This window comes from Castor canadensis, chromosome 19 (genome assembly GCF_047511655.1).
Source record: "Castor canadensis chromosome 19, mCasCan1.hap1v2, whole genome shotgun sequence".
In the NCBI taxonomy this organism is placed as follows: Eukaryota; Metazoa; Chordata; class Mammalia; order Rodentia; family Castoridae; genus Castor; species Castor canadensis.
Genome location: NC_133404.1, coordinates 8,608,022 through 8,623,446, shown reverse-complemented (window position 1 = coordinate 8,623,446; position 15,425 = coordinate 8,608,022). Strand labels below are relative to the sequence as shown.

The window sequence follows — 15,425 nt, the reverse complement described above, 5'->3', positions numbered from 1 at the left end:
TCAGATGTCCAGTTAGATGACATTAGCCAGGTGCTGATGGCTCACGCTGTAATCCTAGCTACTGAGGAGGCAGAGATCAGGAGGATTGTGGTTTGAAGCCAGCCCTGGCAAAATAGTAAATGAGACCCTATCTTGAAAATACCCAACACAAACCAGGGCTGGAGGAGTGGCTCAAGTGGTAGAGTGCCTGCTTAGCAAGTGTGAGGCCCTGAGTTCAAACACCAGTTTTGAAAAAATTACATATTGACATTCCCATTTAGCAATTTGATCTCTTCCTCCATTACTCAAGCCTTTTACGTGCTTTGGTAACTTTTTCTTTCCATGCAACATCCTACATGGGTCTCCTTATTTAAATTCCAAGGTACTTTACAAATCTCCACTGTTACTTTGAAGATAAAATCTTTTTTTCATTGTATTTTTTTTGTTTGTTTTTCATTTTGCTTTGGTGTGTGTGTGTGGGTGTGTGTGTGTGTGTGTGCGTGATACTGTGGCTTGAACTCAGGCTCTACACCTTGAGCCACTCCACCAGCCCTTTTTTGTGGTGGGTTTTTTCAAGATAGGGTCTCACGAACTGTTTGCCCTGGCTGGCTTTTAACCACAATCCTCCTGATCTCTGCCTCCTGAGTAGCTAGGATTACAGGTACAGTACAGTGCCCAGCTCCAGTGTACTTTTTAATTGGTTTTGCTAATTTATAGGCAAACTTTTCAATTTTTGTACACTGAGTATTTGTTCCAATACTTTTTCCAGTTCATTCTTCTAGGATTCTTCAAACAAGCAACTGTATCTACAAATGATGCAGAACTGTCTTCTCTGCTTTACTTATTGCTCCTTTTTTTTGTCCTGTCTTATTGCATCGGCTTAAAGATCAGTAACTTGATTGCATCAGAAATCATCCGTAATGAGGACGTCAACGCTAGGGTGAGCGCCATCGAGAAGTGGGTGGCCGTGGCCGACATTTGCCGCTGCTTACACAACTACAACGCCGTGCTGGAGATCACCTCGTCCATGAACCGGAGCGCCATCTTCCGGCTCAAAAAAACGTGGCTCAAAGTCTCTAAGCAGGTGCGGGCAGGAGGCTGGCACTGCTGTTCTTGGGACTGGGCTAGGGTTGGGACAGGGAGACTAGAGGGCTGTCCACTGGGCATCTGTAGGTGGGCCCATACTACCAGGTAAACCATATCCAGATATCAGACCCATAGATGTGGCAGTGGGACCCATGGGAGTTTACTTCCCACTTAAGCAGTTAATACTCCCAGGCGGGTAGTGTGCGTGACTCTTGGTCTCCACACTCTTCTTCTTGGGTTGGGACAGCAGTGGTGGCTTCATGAGGCTCCTATCCCAGATCTGCAGGGTGGCCAAGGTGATGGTCAGGTGATCCCTCCCACAATTCTACCTTCACCAGCACTCTGGACACCAGTTACCTGGTCCCTGTCAACCATTGACTCATTAGTCATCTTAAATGTGAACTTGATCTTTGTTCATTCAGAACATGATTCTGAAAAACCATGAGGTGGATTCTTCTTCAGGAATAAAGTTCCCTGCACTAGGGTCAGAGGTGCCACTCCCCTTAAAGGAGGCCAAAAGGAGAGGCTTGGGCCACTTCCCTGGGGCACTTGGTGGGTGCCCCAAACTCCAGCCTGTATGTCTGCAGCAGGCTGGACAAGCACCACTATGGACAGACAAGCCTCCAGAGGCACCAATAACGTGACAGCAATGTCAATGACAGGACCTGGTGTCTCCAAGAACCCTGTCTCACCTGCACCACTCTGGATTTGCATACTCAGCCCCTCATTGTTCTGTTTGTCACCTGCTCCTCACTACCTTCCTCCTGCCCATGGTGACTCTACTCACCAAGCAGGCAGCAAGCCCACATGTCTTATTTAGACAAACTGCCCAACTCAGAAGAACCCTGGGACATCTCGACTGCCCAAACTCTGCCTTCTGGTCACTCCAGCCCCTGATTACACCAGGGCTGCAGGATGTTCAGCGACAGCCCTTGGCATCCCAATGAGGTTGGGCCTCTTGCTTCTTGGCACACAGAGGTGCCTGGGTCAGGGTGAGGACCACCGAAGGTACACTGTTGTTAGTGACTCCAGGAAAGAGCAAAGGCTGGGCGTATGGGATCTCAGGAAACATCTGGCCACACAAGGCACATGCTGTCACATGCTCCTGAAGTCAGGCTGAGTAAGGCTCTGCAGAACCTCCAAGAATCAGGCAGGGTTATTGGTGGCGGGGGAGGGGAGTGGGGGGGACCATCCCAGATCACTCTTTTTCCTCCCATCCTGTGCTGTGGGGTCTTCCAGACAGCCTCCACTTTCCTGCTGCACTAGAGGAGGGCTGGGATCCACACTGTGCGTTCCTTGGCCCACATCCTCCAGCATCGCCCTCCCCATGGAGTTGGGGGCAGCCACCTTGACTGCTCTGAAATCTTCCATTCTCTTCCAAAAGTCCAAATCTAGGGCAGTGAGTGGTCGGTCTCTGCCACCTGGTCTGTGCACTAAGCTCTCATTCAGAACCTGGGGCAGCTGGCCCAGTCCAAAAGTCAAAGATACCTCTGCCAGCCTCCGCCCTCTACAACACACTGGACCCAGCTGGCTTCTCCAGTCTTCTGTTTATGCAGTAGTTGTGCATCTGCACAGTGCCTGGCTACAAAGGCTTCTGGGAGTCCCTGGCCATGGCCCAGACAGCACCAGCCAGGGACAGTAGCCCATTAGCTCTCTACCAATATCCTGTGGCCACTTGTGACCCACCAAAACGGCCACATTGCCTCTGTAGTTCATTTTTATCAATTCCTCAACCGTGCCCAAAGCAGAAAAGGCATGACATGAAGCTAGTCCAGCCCTGCACGACAGTCAAGCAGTCAAGTTTGGTTGGGAACGTCTCATTCCTTCGTTCTGTTTCAGTGCCTCTCCCCATCCTCGTGGCAAACAATTACTATCTCTCAGGAAAGGATCTGAGGCTCCCCCATAAGATGACAGCCATGAGTGGCATGGCTTTGTGCGTGTCCTCTCCTGGGATGGTTGTATTTGTAGGAACAAATGCCTCTCTTTGACTAACAAATGTTTTGACCTCTTTGGAATGACACATTCTTGGCTACTAGACATCTTCCATTTGGTGAGCAGGGAGAGAAAGCATTTAGGAGGCTGTGTAAAACATTTTTCTTCCTGACACTGTCTTTGAAGAGTCTCTTTGCTTGCTCTCTGGTTTCAGTGACATATTTCAAGGCCCCACTTTCTCTTCTTGCTGATGTCCACCATCCAGAAAAAATGCCCAAGATCCTGGGGCCTGGTACCCCCAAAAGCATCAAAGGATAGAAGCTCCTGCCTGGCCAAAATGAGCTGCTTCAAGGTGGAACACACTTAAGCAGCAGCTGTTGCCTCCTAGGCACCTTCGACATAGTGTCCCAGCCAACTTCTAGATTCTTAAAGACCAGCAGTGGAAAGGAAGTCATTAACCCTTTTATAAATGAGGTAGCTGAGGACCCTGGAGGTACCTGAACTTCCCTCAGGTCTTGCAGAGAAAGGAGCACAGAGTCAGACCCAATGCAGCATTCTTCCCTGGAGCTCCAGCAGAGTGTGGCCGGTCATCTGGCAAACCCTTTGCCATGGGGTTCCTCTTCTCCATCCAGGTCTTTCCTTCTTTCCTGATCAGTTCATCTGCCATCCTTTTTCTTGATTCTTAAATCTGGGTGGTGTTCCCGGCACAACCAGGCAAAGGTGTAAGTTGGTCACGTCCATTGCCTGTAGCTCATGAAAAAGATCATGATAACGAGAACCGTCATTCCCGGCTCTGAACCAAGTAGGCTCCTTGGAGTCGCCCACCAAGTCCTTCTAATCCACTCGGGTCTCGGGATCTACAGTGTTTCAAGGGCCATAACACACTTAGGTTTCCCACACCACGCCAGTGTTCTGAGAGCTGTGTGTGAAGACCCAGGCCTGTCTTCTAAGGAGGTCAGGGGTGAGGCTGCCAGGCCCAAGAAGTCCCCAGCTTCGAAGCCAGAGGGCTGCATGTGGAAGTGTGGGCCGGAGCCGGGGCCTGGCTGTGTGCTGTGTGTTAGTAAGTGCTTCTCATTCCTTCTAGACTAAAGCTTTGATTGACAAGCTCCAAAAGCTTGTGTCATCAGAGGGCAGATTTAAGAATCTCAGAGAAGCTCTGAAAAAGTAAGTTGTACGTCACTCATCGCTGTTACGCTTTAAATTGTAGACCCCCCTTGCAGAGGCATCCGCATGCCGTGCTGGCCAGAGCCGTAGGTCTGTCTGTCTGTCTGTCCCTCTGTCTACCCACAAGACCCCTAGTCTTCCCAGCAGCAGGTCAGCTTTGCTCTCCCCTGTCCACCAGAGAAATCCCAGGGCTTGGTGGCATTTCCCATGAGAAGCACAGGAGTCCCCAGAAGCAGCACAGCTGTGGCAATGACAGTGGTGGTGATTGAATGCTTAATTCTCAAAAGCACCCTTTTTTTAAATTTCAATAATTCCACCACCAGGTTATGTCTTCAAGCCAATGTGTTGGTTTAAGGTGGTTGTCTTTCCTTTTTCTCTTGAGAATTAGTCATCAAAACAAGTGCATATTACAAATGGTAGCACCTTAGAATTAAAGAAATACAGTTTGGGGTTAGGCATAGTAATGCATGCCTATAGTCCCAGCTACTCAGGGGATGGAGGTAGGAGGATAATGGTCTGAGGCCAGCCCAGGCAATAACTCGAGACCCTATCTGAAAAACAAACTTAAAAGCAGAAGGACTAGGGCACAGCTGCCTAGCAAGTGTGACGCTCTGAATACAATCTTCAGTACCAAGAAAAGAAAATGAAATACAGTTTTACCCTTAACTGCGCTTACAGTTTGCAAAGTGCTTCCCTGGCTGTCGTGCATTTAACCCTGTCGATGCCGCCTAGGGGGTGAGTTTTTCAACGCAGCACTCTTGTCACTTTGGCCAGGATGGTTCTTTGCTGGGGAGGGATATCATGTGCCCTGTGGACCTCTTAGCAGCAGCACCCCTGGCCTGTTCACATGACATACTAATGGCACAGCTCCATGTGTGACAACCAGAGCAGACATTGTGAAACTGTCCTCTGAGATGCCCACCCTAAGGGAGCTCCTCCCAGGCTGTTCTTCCAGACAAAAGTAGTGGCTGTGCCAAGGACCTGTGGCCACAGCACTAGAGCTGGGACTTGGCTAGGGTAGCCTCCAAGGCCGAAGCTCTGCAGTCTGCCTTGGACAGCATCCCAGGGAATCCACAGGTTAGCCTGTTTGGACACCCTGTGACCACACTCATGAAATGTGGCCAGTCTGCTCCTCTCAGGCTTCTGCTCTCCCTTTTCTCCTTGCCTGGCTGGCTCCTCCCCTGACCTTGGAGATGCCCTAGGAGACCACTACGTGGGGCACTGGCTCCTTATGAAGCCCAGGGGTCCTCTCCTCCCTTTGCACAAGGGAATCTTGTGACCACTGCTGACAAGGGACCCACTGGAGATCACCAGCCCTGGGGCTGGGACAGGCAAAGTTTCCAGCCCTTGACAGTGGGTGTGACCCCTGCTCACCACCACCCCCCTCCCCTGCAAACCTTGTCTAACCCTCTTCTTGTTTCCTCCCCACCTACTTGGTCCGTCCTCCGCCAGCTCTGTGCACCATCGCCTTGACCATTTCCACTTTGTTTGTGTCCTCAGACAGCTGTTGCATCCACCTGTGCTGTCTGGCCAGCTCTCCTCCGCCCGGGCTCCCTGGAGCCTCTGTGGACTGTGCTTTTGGGGAGCTACCCCATCGTGCATTCTCCAACTGTCCGTCTGTCCCTGGCGCCACTCCATCTGCTCCTTCACATGGCTTCGTCTGCCACAGCCACCACAGCCACCTCACTGGCTCCATGACCCCATTCTGTCTGAATCCCCCTCCTGACTGTCTTCCCTCCTTCAGGCCACCCGTGGGTCTGTGTAAGTGTCTTCACCAGACCCCTCTGCTGCCTGTGGCACAGGGCAGGGTGACCTTCGGGTTTTCTGGGAGCTGAGACCTTTATGCAGGCCAGGTCTGGCCTTGAGGAGATGTAGGGTGTGACATGCAGAGGAAGTGGCCATGAGGACACCTGGGCAAGGCCGTCCTGCGCCCTGTCTCCTAAGGCTGTAAGGTTTTCTTGTATAGTGACGCATGAACCCTGGGGGCTATTTCACCAGGAAGGGGACAATAGACAGAAGAAATGAGGGAGCTGTCTGTGGCCACAGCTGGTGATCTTCCAGACACAGAGCCCTGTGACAGGGCTCACTGTGTGAGTCCTCAGCCCCAGTCACATGTCCTGGCATCTTTTTCAGCCGATCATGATGCACTCCAACCTTGTACCAGCACCTGGCTGCAGAATGGCCTCATTGCTTTTATAAGCCATGCCTTCATGCCAAATTCTATATCCCAGCCCCTACCCATGCTCTTAAATATCCCTTTGTCCACCTACAACACTTGCCATGTGTACCCACTCACCTCCCCACCCAAGCACTCCAAGAATGATCTCTCCCTTCTCGTCCTTAAACCTTCACCTTGCAAAACCCACAAGACTGTTGCCTCCTGTCAACCTCTCAGTGATCAGAACCTTCTCATAGCTCCAGGCAACACAAGTTTGGCCAGGAGCTGAATTTAATGGTAAAACTTGGCCCCTCGTTCTTTAGGTTAGATTCCAGCTTTGACTGCCCTGTTTGATCTCAGCCAAGCACACATTTGCATATCTGTATCTTTTATTTGAATAGGAAACCCTTGCTGTAGAGGAACACAGGGGACATGCTTTTATTGCCAGCTGTCCTCCTAAATTGAGGAAGGGAACAGCTCTGGAGGAGCGGGACAGCCAACTAACTGCCAGGCCAACCCTTTAACTGGGGTGCAAATCCCTTTATCCCTGTGGAGACCATGAGTCCAAAGTCTGAGTTCTGGATTTCCGAGAGTTGCAGAGGCTCCAAGAAGGCCCATTTTCCTGTTGCTATCTTGATTTTCTGCCTGTGACCCCATGGCAAAGCTTGGCCACCAGGACACGACAAGGTGTCCAAGTGGCAAAAAGCAAGATGGGCTTCTCCACCCCGTGCCACTTCATTTTCCTCTCCAAGTCTGAAAACTTAATTGTCCTGGCCCACATTCCAGAGCCTCGGAGCCTGATCCACAGGATCCAGCTCACAAGCCCAGGTACCAGTGCCCTCCATCTGCTACAGGCATCCAAGGGCCCTGAGGCCACCCCCTCAAATCAGCTCTGTTGGATAAGCCTGGTCAAGGGCACGGCTGGATCCCACCTGGGAGAGGCCTCAGTGCCAGCCTAGAAGGTTCAGGGCTAGCCAGTCTCTGGGAAGCTTGCCCTTGTGAGCCCCTGGCAGGCTTCCCTTCTCTGTCATATGCTCAGTGAGGTTCAGTCCCCAGGTAGGGGCTTTGGGGACCCATCACCAGTCCTCTGTCCCACTCTGGCAACCTCAGACATTTACCTACAGGCTGTGTGTGTGTGTGTGTGTGTGTGTGTGTGTCGGAGATTAAGAGTTGTAGCCACTCCAAGTCCCCTCACTATGAAGTGGTAAACAGAGACAGAGTTTCTTGCAAGTAATTAAATTGCAATCAATCCCTTTTCCACAAATGAATTATGAACCCCTATAAATACCTCAAAGAAATCTCCTGTGATCTTCATTTGTCTCTGGTCTGGGTAGTCAGAAAGAGATCCCGTAGGCTTCAAAGCCTGCTGAATCCTTCTTGTCACCCTTCAGTCAGCCAGGATTACCTGACTGCTGTCCTGCAGAGAAGAGGTAGTAGGTAAAGGGGAGCACACCCGCAGAACCTGCTGATCAACAGACTGTCACAGTCTCCCAACCCGAGTCACTTCTCAGATCTTTGGCTCACTCCCTGTCAGATGTATGAACCTGACCTCAAACTTGAGTATAATGGAAAGGAAATGAAAAAGCCACGTGTTGTGATGCATGCCTATAATCCCAGCATTCTGGAGGCTGAGACAGGAGAATTGAGAGTTCCAGGCCAGCCCAGACAAAAAATTAGCGAGACCCCCATCTCAAAGATGCACCTGCCATCCCAGCTAGAGATTGTGGTCCAGGCCATTCTGAGCAAAAAGTGAAACCCTATCTCCAAAAAACAGAGAAAAAGGGCTGGAGATGTGGCTTAAGTGGGAAAGCACCTGCCTAGCAAGCATGAATCCCTGAGTTCAAACTCTAGTACTGCCAAAAAAAAAAAGGAAACATGTAAACAACCATTGACTATTAACTATATAAAGTTCAGAAAGACCAGTGGCCACAATAAGCCTGACTTTTACTCTATCACAGCCCACAGTTAAGAATATATGGGGTTGGGGGTGAGTTCAGTGGGAAAGCACTAGCTTAGCTTTCACAAGGCCCGAATTTGAGCCCTAATACCACCCAAAATATGTATGTAGCCCAGGCTGGCCTTGAACTTGCAATCCTCCTGCCTCAGTCTATCAAGTGCTAGGATTACAGGTGTGCACCACACCTGGCCAACATCTACCTTTATTCCATGCAATGAACTCAGATATTTTCTGTTCTATTACACTATTTTTTTTAATCCAGTCTACACTCTCTAAGTTGATTTCAACACTCATGAACAGTCAAAACACTGTTAGAAAATCCTTCTGGCCTAGCATCATATCTGTGATCCCAGCACTCAGGACACTGAGGCAGGAGGATGAGAGTTTGAGGCCAACCTGGGCTACAAACTATCTCAAAAACTAAATTAAGCTGGGTGCTCACGCCTGTAATCCTAAATACTCAGGAGTCAGAGATCAGGAGGATTGCAGTTCAAAACCAGCATGGGCAAATAGTTCCTGAGACCCTATCTTGAAAAAATACCCAACACAAAAAAGAGCTGGTGGAGTGGCTCAAGTGGTAGAGAGCCTGCCTAGCAAGTATGAGGCCCTGAGTTCAAACCCCAGTACCACCCCCTCAAAAAAGAAAGCCCTCTGTCCACTGTTTCCCTGACCCCTAGTGTCCACCTCCTTCAGGACTTTGCCGTGCCATGTGCCAACTGTAGCTGGCACTTAATAGTCTCCTTTCATTCAGTTCCCTTATTCTTCAATGGAAAAACCAGCATGTAAGTGGTAAATACAAGGTTAGCATAAAAATATGGTAAAAGCAAAGCAATGTTATTCAATTCTGCCTTCTTGCAAGTAATTAAATTGCAAATCAATCCCTTTCTCACAGATGAATTATGAACCCCTATAAATACCTCAAAGAAATCTCCCCTGGTCTATTGTTGGCAAGATATTGGTGCTTGCCAACAATCCAGTTCTGAGAACAACTGCTATTTGTTTAAAAGACAAAAAAATGGGAAGAGGAGAAAGGACAGTGTTCAAGAAGCCTTGCTACCATCAGACAAGGCTCTTTTCTCTGGCATCGGTGCTATGGTAGATCCTGAGGATCAAAGAGAATCAGAGACCCTGGCCCAGGGTCACACCGCAGGCAAGTGAGGGGCAGATCCAGGTTTCCATTCTTGCTCTGCCATCTTCCCTGCCTCAGCTTCCTGGAGCATGGCAGGATTGTCAGGTGGCCACAGGGGACAAGTGAAATGGGCTGGAAATGAGAGTTGCCTGCATCTGCGTGCTGAGCTGAGAGGAGGCTGTGGAGCCCTGTCTGAGGAGTTACCTGAAGGATCTAAAAGGAGCCCTGCTGGCCCCTGTCAGCCCTTACCCAGCACCCTTCCAGGGCTCCTTAAAAGATGTCTTGGCGAAGGGACAGGAGGAGCCCCAGGTCAAAGCCACATATCACAGAGGCGTGGTCCATGCCTGAAAATGCAGACTCCAAGAGCTAGCCATCATGGGAACATCACCCCAACCCCTGCCCAGGAAAGCAATCTCACAGAGCTGCCAGGGTTTTCTGCTATGGCCTCTGTGCCCGGGGACACAGAGGACAGGTCTCAGGGAACAGAGGCAAGGGTGCTGCACGAGGTGACAGGTGGACTTGTTTGGGGCAGAGGTAGGATTTGTAGAGACCAAGGTGAGCAGGGGAGGGTGGGGGGTGGGTGGGGGGCTGGAGAGAGAGCCCAAGGGGGTAGAGAGGGTCTCCTGGCTCACCGAGGGACAAGACAGTTGATTGCCTATGAGAGAATCTCAGGCAGCACCATGTCACCCCACCACCCCAGCAGATGGTCCCTCAGGCCCAGCAGGTCATCCTAAGCCCAAATAAGCCCTGTCATTCTTGTAATGGCCTCTAGCCAAGTCTGCATGTGGGTGTTCTGTTCTTAGCAAAAGTTCTTTTTTTTAAATGAAAAACAAAAATTGTGAATACCATTTGTTTCCAAGTTGTGACCCGCCCTGTGTCCCTTACCTGGGGATGTACCTCACCGACCTGGCCTTCATCGAAGAAGGGACGCCTAATTACACGGAGGACGGCCTGGTCAATTTCTCCAAGATGAGGATGGTGCGTTCCCAGGGCAGGGGTGGGGGTGGGGGGCCATGGAAACCCTGACTCAACCTCCCACCATCCAGGCTCCATCCCTGGCACAGCCTGCTCCACACGGTGCCCCCCCCCACGCCCCGGGAGCCCAAGCCCAGCTTCTCCAGTGAGAACCATGGCTGTCATTAACTGCAATTAGCATCGGACAGACCCTGGGCCATGTGTCACCTGCCATGCTCCCTTAGTCCCTGTGTGAGAGGCAGGTACTCTTGAGGCTCAGTGAGGTCAGTGACTGGCTCAAGTCCACCCCACAAGTAAAGGGCAGACCACCTGGTCTAAGCCCTCACCTTATTCGTACTCATTCTTTCTTGTCCATACAAACACTCACTTTATGAGGTTATGCACCTCCTAAGAGAATTACTTTCAGATTTTCCCTTGAAGAATCCAGGACCTGGCAGGGGGCAGAGGAGACCTTTCCAGGCAAGAGAGGGACTTCTAGCCTTCTGCTTCCCCCAACACTCACACTTCAACCTGAGAGCCTCTTCATGCACCAGCTTTGTAAAATGGGCTTCCATATTTAGTAAAAAGTGTGTCTCTGAGCTGGGCATGGTGGTTTATGCCTGTAATCCTAACTACTCAGGAGGCAGAGGTAGAGAAGATCTCGGGGAAACAGCAAGACCCCATCACAACCAATGAAAAGCTGGGTGTGGTGGTACACACTTGTCATTCCAGCTACTGGGGAAGCAGAAATAGGAAAATGGGGTCCAGACAAGCCCAGGCATGAACTTGAGACTCTATGCAAAAAAATAACTAAAGCAAAATGGGCTGGGGGCGTGGCTCAAGTGGTAGAGCACCTGCCTGGCAAGCACAAGGCTCTGAGTTCAAACCCCAGCAACAAAAAGAAAAAAAAATGCATCCTCTGTCAAACCTAAACTGGACGCTGTCCTGGTGCCATCTGCGTGGGAGCCCTTGTGCATCGGGGCATATGCACAGCTGTGGGAGTCTTTTGTGTCACTGACTGAAGAGGTGTCCCTGTCAGTCACCACCTAATTACTTGTGGAGTCTTGACAGTGTCACCTTGAAGCAGGTTGCTAATGTATGGAAAACCAATAGACCTTCAGGAGGCAGCGGGACCTCGGACCTGCCATCAATGTCTTGCAAGGTGGGGGTGTCACTGGGAGAGCAGACTGTCCCCTAAAACTCTCCTGCCTCCCACAGATATCCCACATCATCCGAGAGATTCGCCAGTTTCAACAGACCGCCTACAAAATAGAGCACCAAGCAAAGGTAAGCGGATGGCACTTTTCTCCCTCCACTCCTGGACAGCACAGGTCCTTTTCCCTCCACAGCTGCCCGCTTTCCCCTTCTGAATCCTGTGGGCCCAATTCAAATGCCATCCTTGTCCCTGGTCAGAAATGAGCTGTCCCTTCTTCGAGTCAGGCCTGTGCTTATCTTGTGATCACGTGTGTGTGTGGGGGTGGGTGGGTGGGTTTTAATCCTGTCTGAAGCAAGGGACATAGAGTGCTCACATCTCATTAGGAAAGTATTATGCTCAGAAGTCACAAAAGTCACCAATTTTCCCCCGTTTCTTGAGCCTATGACAAGGGGCAAACAGGAGCAAACTTTTTATATTACACTGTAGCCTACCATTCATAGCTCAGCATCAGTCTTTTTTCCTTAAGAATGTATCTCGGGCCAGGCATAGTGGCACATACCTGCAATCCCAGCTACTCAGGAGGTAGAAGATCGCAGTTTGAGGCCAGCTCAGGCAAATGTGTGAGACCCCTGCCTTGTCTCTCACTCAGGTTCCATCACAGAAACAACAAATTTTGCAAAAAGAGTTCACTCCTAAGGCCACCAGGGATGTGGAGGCAGGAGAACAAGTCCCAAATCGGCTGCTCAAGGATTGGGCTTGGAGCTTTTTGTGGGCGGAGATGTGAGGAAAGGCCATTGGTTCAAACTTACCTACTGCCACTGCTGTGACCCACACATCAGAGGTGCCATCCATCCTGAGTCGTTGGCTTACACCTGTAATCCCAGCTACTCAGGAGGCAGCGATCAGGAAGACAGAGGTGCAAAGCCAGCCCAGGCAAAATAGTTCATGACACCCTACCTTGAGAAAAACCTGTCACAAAAAAGGGCTGGTCGAATGGCTCAAGATGTAGGCCCAAGTTCAAGCCCCAGTAACGCAAAAAAAAAAAAAAGCAAGTGGCGTCTAGAGGGTTGGTTCAGGCATTAGTTCACATCTTCCCTTGGTTTCACCTTTGTACCTGGACACAGGGAGGCTAGGAGTATGGGTCTTGTGACCTGTGGCACTGTGGTCTAGAGGAGTTTAGCTGGGGGTGGGGCCGGGCTCCTGGCAGGGCAGCTGGTGTGAGAGGGAAGAGCCACCTGAGAAGTGCTGGGGTCCCATGGCTGCAGAGGACAGGATCACGCCCTCCTATGCCAGGTGAGCTAAGGGACCCCTAGAAGGGTCAGGAACCCTGGGAAGCCTGGAAGGAAGTTATGCAATTGGATTAATTTGCATTTTAAAAGGTGGCAGGGCTGTGTGAAAAAATGGCTGGTACCTTACTCTCATGGCCATTCCAATCTTGTGTTGGTGGCTCCATTTTACAGTTTGAATCACTGAGATTTGCTAATCCAGGATCTCAGTCCTCAAACTGTTCTTGCTCAGCTCCATTCTCATTTGCCATCCAGTATCTTTGATTTTTCCCCCCAGTACTGGAGATTGAAAGCAGGGTGAGCACTCTACCAGTTGAGACATGCCCCCCCCAGCCATTTTGTTTGTAGTTCGGTTTTGAGACGTGTCTAACTTGGCCCAGGCTGGCCTTGACCTCTCAGGTCTCCTGCCTCTGCCTCCCAAGAAGCTGGGATTATAGACGTGAACCACCATGGCCAACTCCAATCAGCTTCTTAACCTTCTTGTTTGCAGTTCACAAAAACCTACCTTCAGACCCCACCCTAAAGCACACCAGAAAAGCAAGCTTTTACAATTTTTCCTTCTTCTGTCCTTTGCAATAAATTTGTCCCTTAAGAATTTGTCACTGGGCTGGGCACCGGTTGCTCATGCCTGTAATCCTAGCTACTCAAGAGGCAGAGATCAGGAGGCTCGAAGTTCAAAGCCACCCAGGGCAAATAGTTCAAGAGTTCCTATCTCAAAAAAAAGGAAAAAATAAAATAAAAATAAAAATTTATCTCCCAAAAAAAAAAAAAAGAGTTCCTATCTCAAAAAGAGCCTTCAAAAAAGAAAGGATTGGTGGAGTGACTCAGGTGTAGGCCCCGAGTTCAAACCCCAGTACTACCAAAAAAAAAAAAAAGTTGATAAGAAAAAGCATTTAACCTAGAGAAAGAGATATAAATGCCAGGGAAAGATCTAAAACAAGACCACTCACTAAGCAAAGCTATATGTGGAATTTTAAATGTCCTAGCCCTCCACATTTTTTTTTTAAAAGCAAAAGGTCAAGAGCAGTGCTTTGCTTATTTGTTTTGCAAGAAATGGTTTCCATTTCCTGTGCGTTCCATTTCCCTCTGAAATACTTGACTGATTTTATCCATTTTTTAAGGCTCCCTTGTCTCTTTTCTTAAGGCACTGTTGCTATGGCACTTTTCTATAACTTTTTCATTCCTGTGTACGGCAGCTTAAAATTGCAGTGATTGAGCATAATCCACACGTCCATATAAATTATTGAAATCCATTTGCACCCTGTAAGAATGGACTTAAAAGCACTGCTGGGCATGTGTTCTGAAAGTACATTGATTGCTCAAATATAAGGAAATGACCCAATGAACACGGTGTGGGAGGGGAAAGATGAAACAAAGCTAGTCAGATGTGAATAGTATCTGTTGTAATAAACATGTTAAAACAAAACAAAAACAAAAAAAAAGCAAAAGAGCTGGGGACATAGCAGTGTTAGAGCGCCTGCTTAGTGTGCACAAGGCCCTGGGTTTGATCACCAGCACCACAAAAAGAAAGAAAGAAAAAGATGAAATTAACTATTATGTAACATGATATATCCAAAAGACTGTCAATTCAACATATTAAAAAGTGACTGGGATAATTTTACACTCTTTTGTTCACATTAAATTTTCCAAAAATCCAGGGTGTATTTTGCACTTGGCATCTCAGTTCAGACAAGTCCTGTCTCCAGTGCCACCTGGGGCCAGTGGCTTTGGTATTGATAATATTTCTGTAAGGAAATAATATCTCCTGAGCCTTCGGGGCTGGGAAGGAGGGGAATCACTGTTTTGCATTATGAAGCGTTTAATACTAATTGACTTTTATCATTATGTAAAACATTACTTGAAAACAAGATATAGAATAATTTTAAAATAAGAAGAAATGAAAGTATGATGAGAGAGAATAGTCCTGGTGGTCTGGTGTGAGTTTGGGGGCTTGGCTGGGGAAGGATAAATGCAGTGATTTGAATAACAAGATTAAACTTGAATCCAGCAGCTTAAAACAGCCAGGGAGCTGGGCACAGCAGGTCAGTGAAGGGCCAGAATTCAGGACAGCTCTCTCAACCAGTTATAGCAGCAACCCAGACTGCTCAGCACCTCCAGACTTCCCCCCCACCCCAACCTCACCCTCTGTCACCCACACCCAGCCTGTCCCAAAGCCCATGAGCTCTCGCAGGAAAACCTGGGTTCAAATCCTGCCAGAGCATCTTACCAACTGTACTACCTTCTACAGATCACTTACCTGCCTCATCTGTAGAAAGATACAGTCTGGGACAGATCATTTTTGGTGATTAAATGTGGCAATCTTATAAAAGTACTCTATGAAAACACAGAGCTGTCTGATTGGAGGCACTGGGGCCTTGGGGCACACTTGACTGTCAATTCAGCAGGGTGCTTGATTCTGTGAATGGGTCACAGCTGAGTGGGGTGATTTGGAAGGTGTGGGTGAGGGGTCCATTGTGGCTGAAGCTATTTTATGTTTCCCACTGTAGCTAGGATGGCAGGTACACACCATCCCGCCAAGTTCCTGTTAAGATGGGGTCTCACTGGCCTGAAAATATAATCTTCCTGATCTCAGCCTTCTTCGTAGCTTGCGGTGACAGGTGTGG

The 15,425-nt window shown here is 49.2% G+C and overlaps 1 protein-coding gene and 1 long non-coding RNA gene across 8 annotated transcripts in view; one reads left to right on the top strand and one right to left on the bottom strand.

The window, feature by feature from the left end:
- LOC109697211 (uncharacterized) overlaps nucleotides 1–15,425 on the bottom strand; it is a 51,266-nt gene that overhangs the window by 16,708 nt on the left and 19,133 nt on the right. For 4 of the 7 annotated variants that reach the window (XR_012443864.1, XR_012443866.1, XR_002213394.2 and 1 more), the window contains one exon: nucleotides 1,057–7,736. This is a non-coding gene — a long non-coding RNA (uncharacterized lncRNA). Of the gene's footprint in view, nucleotides 1–1,056; nucleotides 7,737–15,425 lie in introns of those variants that run through there. The other 3 variants (XR_012443861.1, XR_012443862.1, XR_012443865.1) reach the window with 3 other exon arrangements.
- Nucleotides 1–15,425, top strand: part of Rasgrf1 (Ras protein specific guanine nucleotide releasing factor 1) — a 114,711-nt gene that overhangs the window by 96,733 nt on the left and 2,553 nt on the right. Inside the window, exons 23-26 of the mRNA XM_074061632.1 lie at nucleotides 866–1,063; nucleotides 4,082–4,161; nucleotides 10,266–10,383; nucleotides 11,578–11,646. Coding sequence (XP_073917733.1) covers nucleotides 866–1,063; nucleotides 4,082–4,161; nucleotides 10,266–10,383; nucleotides 11,578–11,646 — 465 coding nt within the window. The remainder of the gene's footprint in view (nucleotides 1–865; nucleotides 1,064–4,081; nucleotides 4,162–10,265; nucleotides 10,384–11,577; nucleotides 11,647–15,425) is intronic.